The 10369-nt window shown below is 35.5% G+C and overlaps 1 protein-coding gene across 1 annotated transcript; it reads right to left on the bottom strand.

Moving 5' to 3' along the window:
• Positions 1-9414: 9414 nt before the first annotated feature.
• On the bottom strand, positions 9415-9963 carry LOC127095926 (uncharacterized). The gene has a single exon (XM_051034562.1). The coding sequence runs from the start codon at positions 9961-9963 to the stop codon at positions 9415-9417; it is 549 nt and encodes a 182-aa protein (XP_050890519.1).
• Positions 9964-10369: the final 406 nt, after the last annotated feature.

The raw sequence follows: 10369 nt of genomic DNA, 5'->3' as shown, positions 1-10369 counted from the left end.
CACTTGATTATTGATGAAGGGAATATATTGATAATCATGAATGAATAGGAGATTTTAGATGTAGAGGATCACACAAATCCTTGAATGACCATCTGCTTGAACTTCTTGATGCCAACCCTAACTTGTAAAGCAAGCAAGGCACATATTTTTTGTATTTTCATAAGGTTAGTAATGCATAAAATACACACACATGAGATGTTTGATGCTATGCAAATGATGAAAATGAGATGGGATCTGTAGCGGGGTTTTCGTTACCTTTAGGTTTATTGACTAAACCAAAAGTCAACATACAATTCGAGTCGCCACCGCACTTTTATTTGTCCAAAGGAAAGGCTAAAAAGCGAACAAAAGCCAAGTAAGAAGTTTTTCAAATAAAAAACTAATAAAAATGTCAGAGATCTAGGTAAGGGGGTTGGTTATGAAATGGGAAGGTTTTACGCACCCAAAACATCCTTAGTACTCTAAGGGAATCCTTTTTGCAAATATGTGTTGTAGGTTGGTATTTATGAAAAGATTTGGGCAAAAGATTGGAGGGATAAGAAGAGAATGGATATTTACAAATTTTGTTGTTTGAATGGATGAACCCATTGCCTACGTACCATCACAAAGGAGGATTAAAACCTCGTAGTTCGGGGTAAAAATCTCAAAGATTGGTGAATTGATTTTAATCAAAAGCCTTAAGGTCTTTTGTTATCAAAGGGAGAAAACTCAACCTAAACCAATAATCCACCATGTGAGGAAGGCTTCAACATGCTAGTGAGGGGTTATCCCTATAATAAGCATGGAAGACTTATAATCCAATCACTAAGGATGAGGTGAGATTTACATCAACCACTATGATAACTCAAACCTATGACTAATGTTTTGAAAAGGTTTTAACAAGGTGGCCATTGGAACCATAAAACAACTTGAAATGAGTTATATTTACAAGTTAGACTTATTTACAAAATGAAGTCAAAGTTTGGATTAAAGTTTATTCATAATGAGTATTCATGAAAATAGTTTTGAAAAATTCAAAGGCTTAAGGCCTAGGTTTCTAATTTGAAACAAAGTCAAAATTTTGAAAATGGTTTTTTGGCTTGGTTAGAGTGGGGAGAAGAAGAGAAGGGCTATTCCTAAAGCATACAAAGATAAGAGGGGAAAGATAAACCACTGGAGTTCCTTTTCTTGAAGTCATAGAGATGACTCAAGATACTCCTTTCCTTTGGACTTAGCAAACAAACAAGCAATCAACAATTTGAATTCAAGCTCCTAGGATCTCCAATTGGCTTGGCTCTTAACTTGGCTACTCATGACAATGGTCCTCTTTTCACAATCTTAAGATGGGATCCCTATCACACAAGAAAAAACATCAAAAAGTTCACAACACAATAAAGGGAATAGGTAAAGAATAAGTTTGGAGGAGAAGTCCTTTGAGGTCAACTTTGAATTTTAGCATTCCAAAGGCATGAGGCCTAGTTTCTCTTCAACAAATTTTTCATTCTAAAGGCATGAGGCCTAGTTGCTCTTGAACTCCTTTAAGCATAGGTAAGTCCTAATTCTAGGTCCTTTCTCCCTTTGCATTTTGGTTCACACAAAACAAACACAAAGCAATACAAAATAGCAACATATATACACAATAATGGGCTCAAATGAGCAAAACAAAAATGACATAAACATAACATATATGCTCAAGTGAGCAAAGCAAAAATCAATATGAATAATGAGCAAGAAATAAATGACATTAAAAATAAATGGCAATAAATTAAATGCTCAAATTAAAGTTAGTAGTTAGTGAGGTTATGTTAGCTTGTTATAAGACAATGTAGCGCTATGTTAAGCAATCGTAAGTGGACTAATGTAGTAGTCACACCTATCTGAGGCCGGTCAATAAAAATATAGGCAAAGAACACAAGTTAGAGATCATGACTAGTAAGACAAGCTCCATAAACTTGCCATGCCAAAACAAAAGGGGAATGGCCTTGTATTGACTTTTAGTTATTTGCTTGACCAAGAAGCAACCTATCTTGGACACAAAACAACTCACTTGATCATGGATCAAGTTGAGTTTAGTTTGGATCAAAGAAGGTTAAACATCTCATTTGTCAAGACCAACTTCAAGACTTTAACTCATTGGCCATTGATGGAAAGAAAGGGATGAAGATGAAAGGGAGGGGAAAAGAAGACCACAACCAAATCCAATTGATCAAATGTGAATCAAATCAACATCAATCAACACCAAACAGAAGAGAATTGAAGATAACAAGTTAAAGAGTCAATGGTATTTTTTTGGTATTTTTTGAATTAAAATATAATGCAAATAAAAATAAACAAATAAGGTCAAACCTCAAATTCAATTTAAATCAACTTCAATGAGTCCAATTAAATTCTCATAGGTTCAACATAGTGAAACAAACTTTGACTAATTTTCTCACAAATTTTTGAAATCAGAAAGTATTTAAAAACAATTAAAATCAATTAAAAATAGCATAATATGAATTAAAATCTCAAATAATCTCAAAACAATCAAGAAATTGTTGAGACTATTTTTCATTGACTTATCATGATCCATAAATGTTATAAAAATATTTTTGGATTTTTTAAAAGTCAGAAAGTATTTTAAAATGAATGAAAATCATTAAAAATCAAATAATCCATAAAAAATATCAAATGAAGTCACAAAAATAATTAAAAATCATAATATGAAACTAGATTTATCAAGAATTTTTTTGGAATTGGTCTCATATTTTTCTGACTTCAAATGAATTTTTAATGAATTTTTGAAAATCAAATGAATTAACTGAAAATAAAAGAAAATGGAATAAATGGAAAAAAGCACAGCCACATGATGCATTCATTAATTGACGTGACACTCACGGATGGTCCAGATCTGAGGACACACGCTGGGCTTGAGTCAAACGCGCTACACAAGGTATTAAATGAAGTATTTAAAATGAGAGTGTGAGATTAGATCGTGGCAAGGTGATCTAATGGTCCAAGTGTGCACACGTGGTGGTGGTGGTGGAAACCACCATCTTCTCCGGCCACCAGTTGCAGGAAATAAAATTTTAATGAAAATTAAAAACAAGGCCATGGAAATGAAGCTCGTGTGATGGAGATCATCATTGTACCAATGGATCTTCCTCACTCTTCCTATATTGAGAGAAATGTGAAGGAGAGGATAATGGTGTTCAAACTGAAAGTTCATGAAATGAATAATTGAAAGCACCAATGGCTTGCCTCAAGTGTGAGGACTTCAGAAAACCACAAAAACACAAGAAAACTACATTGAATTAAGAGATTCAGATCCAAAAAGTTTGAGAATAAACCTTCAAATGGATGAACTTTTGGCCACGAATCCTTCAAGATGCTTGCTCCTCTTTGATCTGTGAATGTGATGGAAGTGAAAGGCTAAGGAATCAGACTTTAAAACTCAGCTAATGATGCTGAATTTCAAGCTCGAAAGTATGATTTTTTTTTTGTGATTCCTTTGGTAATGGCTATGGTTTCAGTGCTGCAGCATATCAGATCTCCAAAAGGTTTATGAATGAAGCTCATGGAATGGTTATTTATAGCTGAAGGTATCAGATCACATGCTTTGTTCATGTGCATGGCAATTTGAATTTGCATTGCATGGGCCTGTACAGGCGTGTGGAAGGTCCAATGATGATTGTAGAAGTTTGCTGAGCTCACATGAAGAGCATTTGGTCATGCACTATGGACTGAACAGGCTTGCATATTCAAGTTTCATCATAAAATACCATAATACACATAAATGGAAATGAATTTGAAACTCACAAATGGTAAGTCCAAATGAGTATTGCGAGTAATGGTTGGAAAGCCCTTGGAATAAGGAACAAAAGTCATGTTAGGCAAAAAGTAATTTGGCATTTTCAAATTGATGAAAACTGGCTGTGAAAACCCATGTACAAAACATATTCAAATCATTTTGAAAAAGTTAGCCAAGAGCAAGCTTATTCAAACCCCCCTGTTTCCATGATACAAGCTTCAAATGAGAAAACCTCCAACATAAAAGTTGTAGATATTTTCATGTTTATAAATTTAGACTCAAAGTTTGCATCATTTGGATTTTCTATGACAAAGTTATGGGCATTTGAAGTTGGGTACTTTTTCAAATTCAATGAATTAGGTCCAAGATGACCTATAATGTTTTGCATTATCACATGTATTTATTTTAGGATTATGAATTTTCGTCCAACATACCATTTGACGTAGACATCTTAATATTTCCAATTCATTTTGTCCCACCTTCAAAATAATAAAAATTAAGGAAGTTATGCCCTTGGTAAGTTGACCCAAAATTAGGGTTTCAGTCAAAATGACCTATAATGTTTTGAAATGAATGATGACCTTCCAAGTTTCAAATGGATTTTTGATGAACATGAAAGTTGTTCATATGGTTATTAGGAACATTGTTTTATTTTTGGGTCATCCTCATTTGACAAACACATAAAAAGTTATATCTCATTAGTGCTCAGCTTAGTCAGATGACTTGACTGGTCCACTTTTCAAGGCCAAACTTCCAATCTTGATGAATGAATGATTGAGGGGCCTAAAATAGGCTCAAATATGCATAAAATGATGAATGAAAGAACTTCCCTTGATTAAATTTGATCAGAGATTGATGTTGCTTCATGAGCAATGCACAGTTAAAGCATAGTGAAATTAGGGTTTCCTTGGGAAACGATCCTCAAGCCCTTTGGGTTATCTTGATCAAATTGGAAAATTGAGATACTTGGGAGACATATATGATGATTAGGAGATTTTTGGACCATTGTCATGCTTTTTCTCATCTTCATCTAGCCATTGCATTGGGCTTAGGAGCCTCCTAGGAGCATTGTGGAGCACATGATCACTTGAGCTTCAAAACAAAAAGAGTTAGTGACATATTTTTGTGCTTTTGGTTAGTAATCAAATAAGAAATGCAATAATATAAAATACAAGCATGCTTGGTGATCTCAAAACACTCAAACAAGTCCCAACCCTAGGGTTAAGGAGCCAACCATGCTATGATCCTTGAGGCAATGCACTTGTGCAATAACATGATGCCATGAGGGATCTTAGGGTCAAAATTAAGGTCTTACAGGATCTTAGGGGTAAAAATTAGGGTATGATAGATGCCCCTATTTAAGTTTCTTCCATCCAAAGATATGAAGATTTACATTTCCGTCTCGACGAGATGGGAGAGACTTAAACACAAACATGCACAAATTTGGCCCCTAAGAAGCCACAAAATGATATGATATGATACGAATGCAGAAAAAGATTTTGTGGGAAATAACACCACAAGGGAATAAAAACAAACTAATCTACTGGGAAATGATTAATATTACTGGGAGAGGATTAAGATTACTGGGAAAGGGTTGCAACATCACTGTAAAAAAATTGCAATTCTGACAATTAGAAAGATATGAACTCCACTAGGGAAGGGACTGTCAACTACCAATCGCAAGGTAGCTTCAAAGGAGAGAGAAATATTACATACTACCAAACATATGGTAGCCTAAGCAAAGGTAATAAAATCAGGAAAAATATCAAATCACAATAGATTTCTCAAATAAAGAGATGACCTCCTATTCAAATAACGAGTCCAGTTGAAGAATAACAAACGTCCATTAATAGAATATGATTTAGTTTCTTATTTAACTAAATAACCCACTTAGAAAAAGTAAATAAGCCTCCCCAATGCTTCGGGCTGTAAGCCACGAATGAGTCTTAGTTTCTTCTTTAATCAGGTTTTTTCCACTCGAAAAGGATAAAATAAACCTTCCCAGCACTTCGGGTCAACAGCCCCGAACGGGTCTCAATTTATTCTTTAATCAAGTTTTCCACTTGAAAGGGATAAAGTAAACCTCCCCAACACTTCGGGTCAACAGCCCCGAACGGGTCTCAGTTTCTTCTTTAATCAAGTTTTCCACTTGAAAAGGATAAAGTAAACCTCCCCAATGCTTCGGGTCAACAACCACGAACGAGTCTCAGTATCTTCTTTAATCAAGTCTTCCACTTGAAAAGGGTAATAAACCTCCCCACGATTCTGGTCATAAACCATGAACGGGTCTCAGTTTCTTTTTTAATCAAGTATTCCACTTGAAAAGGATAATCAAACAAGCTCCTAAAAGGGTAACCATTTTCTGAATTGATAACTTCACCGGGGATCTTTAAAGAGATACGGGTCAATTAATTTGCTAAACATATTTCTCAAATAAAGAGAAAATCATTTGTATGGATCTTCATCAAACTTCTCACCGACATTTACTAGGGAGATAACCATAATTTGATAACAAACTTGCTAAGGAAGCTACCATTAGCCGTGGTTTACATTGCATGAAGCAGATAAAACACTTGTAATAATCTTAGACAAACTTCTCTAACAGAATTTTCCGGAGAGATAACCATTTGATGAGAGATAACTTCATGATACTTCTCTTCGAGACTTTCGGAGAAATTACCATCCGATGAAAGGAAAATTGATATATTGATCTTCAAACTTCTCTGACGGAAACTTCCCAGAGAGATAACCATTTCATGAAGGGTAATTTAAGGTATTGATAGCTTCATTGGGGATAGACAAACTTCTCGAGAAGAGATTACCATTTGTCATTCACAAGGAAATTCAGGAATAAAACAAGCTTCTCAAATAAAGAGATCACCACTTGTTGGGTATAAACTTCAAGGGAGTGTTGTAATAACACTGCTGGGGGAATAAAATTCGTCTTTAATGGGGAACCACCAATAGATTCTTCCTTAGGGGATAAAGTATTCAAAGGTGAAAAATAAATGCACTCTCAATCCAGGTTTCACAACCTAGAGAGACTCAATCATTAAAACTGTCAGAGACCGAGTTCGATCCAGGAATAAATTGGAAAGAAACTGTCAAACAAGACACTGCCCAACGAGGAACAAAACCCAACAAGGGATTTGTCTGATCCATGGACGGAAAAGAAAGCAAAAGAAAATTCTTCAATGAGGGATAAATCAGTGGGGAAATAGAAAAGATATACACTTCTACTTAAGGTTGACAACTCTATTGGAGAGGAAAAAAGTATCACTTGGGGATAAACACAACTAAGGTGAAGTAATCACATCAATAAAATGCAAAATGAATATGACTATGAATTTAGCTACGCATGATCTATGTATGGATGTATGCATGTTATGTTTATGCTGACAAAATAGATGCAATAGATAAATCAGTTATGAAATAAACATCACAATATAACCGAATATTCGACTAGCCATCATTGGAGATAAACAACACCAGGGATAAATCCAGACAATCTTTGTCTAATAAAAAAGGACAACCACACGAACTCTGCTTCAACTGGGGTTCCAGGCTCTAGATTCAATTGGGGATGAAGTAAATTATGTATTTTGTTGGGGAAGAAACCCACACTCAGCTGGAGGATCCTGAATCAAAGCTTGGTTTGGGAATTAGGTTTAGTACTTCACTGGGGAACATTAAATCCCAAAGACATCAATTGGGGGATATCGAGCCATACACCTTAATATGTCATAGTAAACTTGAAGTAAAGATCCATCATCTGGGGATACTTACAAGGCAGATCATAAAAACACGCAGTCCTACATTTTGAGGTTTAACCGTTCTTGGAGAAACTGTTGATATTCCTTCTTATATTCATAAATCAAAGGAAAACACATACATTTTTGTCACAAACAAAAGCTTTTGTTTCAAGACTTTCTATCAAAAGTAAAAATTATATTTTGTAAGATAGAATAAAATAAGAATTGCAAATAAATGTTTAAAGTCTCAAATTTTGTTGAAGGAATGGTAATCACCAAATGCCATGATTCCATGGATCATTTACAAAATTTTGGAAAGTTGTAATTAAAGGTAAAGTCTACATTAAAATACGATGACCACTATTCTCCTTAACAACTTTTGAATTCCAAACATTCTTGAGCTTCCGACTGAGAGCAATTTGATTGAGAACTCTTGATGAATAAGGTCTCCTTAGATGATCCAAATCTGGTCTGATGTAGTTACTTGCCATTATCCCTAACTTTTTCCTAGATTTCCCTTTCAAGTTTTCAATCTACCGAGATAATTATTTCTATTTATGTCTCTAATTTTTTCCTGGACCGCCCTTTCGGGTTTTCAGCCCACCGAGATGCTCATTTTTGCCTAAGCCGCCCTTTCGGGTTTTCAACTTAGCGATCTGTTCTTTTTTATTAGGCGAAGTATTTCTTGACTACATCAATATTCACAGGAAAAGTGAACTCTTCACCATCCATAGTTGCAAGAATTAATGCACCTCCATAAAAGGCTTTCTTGACAACATATGAGCCATCATAATTAGGAGTTTACTTGCCCCTAGAATCAGAAATGAAAGATTGGATCTTCTTAATCACGAGGTCACCTTCTCTGAATACGTGAGATCAAACCTTTTTGTCAAAATCTTTCTTCATTCTTTGCTTATACAACTGACCATGGCATAAATTCGTCATCCTCTTTTCTTCAATCAGATCCAATTGATCATACATGCTCTGACACCATTCAGCCGCAGACAAATCAACTTCCATCAAGAATCTCATTGACGGGATCTCAACTTCTATCGAGAGCACTACTTTCATGCCATATACCAAAGAGAGAGGATGGATGTGCGATACCCATGCAAAATAAAAATGGATCATCTCATGCCAGTATTTATAAGTCATAACCATCTTTTGAATAATCTTCTTTATGTTCTTGTTTGCAGCTTCGACAACACCGTTCATCTTGGGTCTTTAAGGAGAAGAGTTATGGTGTTTAATTTTGAACTCTGCACATATCTCTTTCATCATTTTGTTGTTCAAGTTCGACCCATTATCAGTGATGATCTTTCTTGGAACACCATAACAACATATTAGTTGATTTTTGATAAGCCGAACAACTACTTTCTTAGTGCCATTGGCATATGACGCTGCTTCAACCCTTTTGGTAAAATAGTCAATGGCCACCAGAATGAAACGATGTCTGTTCGAAGCTTTGGGCTCAATCATTCCATTCATAACAATTCCCCACATGGAGAAAGGCTAAGGATAAGAAAGAATGTTGAGAAGAGTTGTAGGTACATGAATCGTGTCGGCATAGATCTGGCATTTGTGGCATGTCTTCACATATCTACAAAAATCATACTCCATTGTCAACCAATAATATATTTCCCTTAACATTTTATTCGCCATTGCGTATCCATTGGCATGAGTACCAAAGGACCCTTCATGAATCTCTTTCATTAATAGGTCGGCTTTGTATCTATCCACGCATCTGAGCAAGACCATGTTAAAATTTATTTTATACAACACATCATCATTCAAAAATAAGTTTCCAGCCAATCTTCTCAAAGTTTTCTTGTCTTTGTTTGATTCCCCAAGCGGGTACTCTTGCTTATGAATAAAGCATTTGATATCATGATCTCACTGCCTATTGTCTTTGACCTCTTCAACTAAAAACACATGAGCGGGTCTGTCAAGGCGCATAACATCAAATTTGGGCACATCATTCCACCAGTTCACAACAATCATAGAGGACAAAGTGGCTAATGCATCTGCCTTTTGATTTTCTTCACGGGGAATATGATGAAACAAAATTTCATTGAAGAAGGTTGACAACATCCTTGCATAATCTTTGTAGGGGATTAAACTGGGTTGACGAGTTTCTGACTCTCCTTTGATCTGATTAATTACCAAAGTCGAGTCTCCATACGCATCCAGAATCTTGATTCTTAAATCGATAGCTTCTTCGAGACCCATAATGCAAGCCTCATACTCTTCCAGGTTGTTTGTACAATTGAATGTCAACCTCGCGATAAAAGGAATGTGGGAACCATGAGGAGTAACAAGGATGGCCCCGATTCCATTACCGTAAGCATTAATAGCTCCATTAAATATCAATCCCCAACGTGATCCTGGCTCTGGCCCTTCATTAAGAAATGGTTCATCATAATATTTTGCTTTTGAATACATCACATCTTCATCCGGGAAGTCAAACTTGAGATATTGGTAATCATCAATGGGATGGTGAGACAAATGGTCATCCAAGATTATCCCTTTGATGGATTTCTGGGTATGCTACTCAATGTCGTATTTTGACAAAAGCATATGCCAACGAGTAATTCTTCTGATCAAAGTAGGATTTTCAAAGATGTACTTGATTTGATCCATTTTGGATATCAACCAAGTGGTATGATTTAACGTATATTGACGGAGACGATGAGCAACCCAAGCTAAGGCACAACAAGTCTTCTCAAGCATAGAATATTGAAACTCAAAACCTGTGAATTTCTTACTCAGATAGTAAATGGCGTTCTCTTTTCTACTTGTTTCATCTTGTTGGCCAAGCACACAACCCATGGAATCTTCCAATATAGTC

This window comes from Lathyrus oleraceus, chromosome 1 (genome assembly GCF_024323335.1).
Source record: "Lathyrus oleraceus cultivar Zhongwan6 chromosome 1, CAAS_Psat_ZW6_1.0, whole genome shotgun sequence".
Lineage (NCBI taxonomy): Eukaryota > Viridiplantae > Streptophyta > Magnoliopsida > Fabales > Fabaceae > Lathyrus > Lathyrus oleraceus.
The sequence above is the reverse complement of the archived record's forward strand: the minus strand, read 5'-3'. Positions and strand labels throughout refer to the sequence as shown.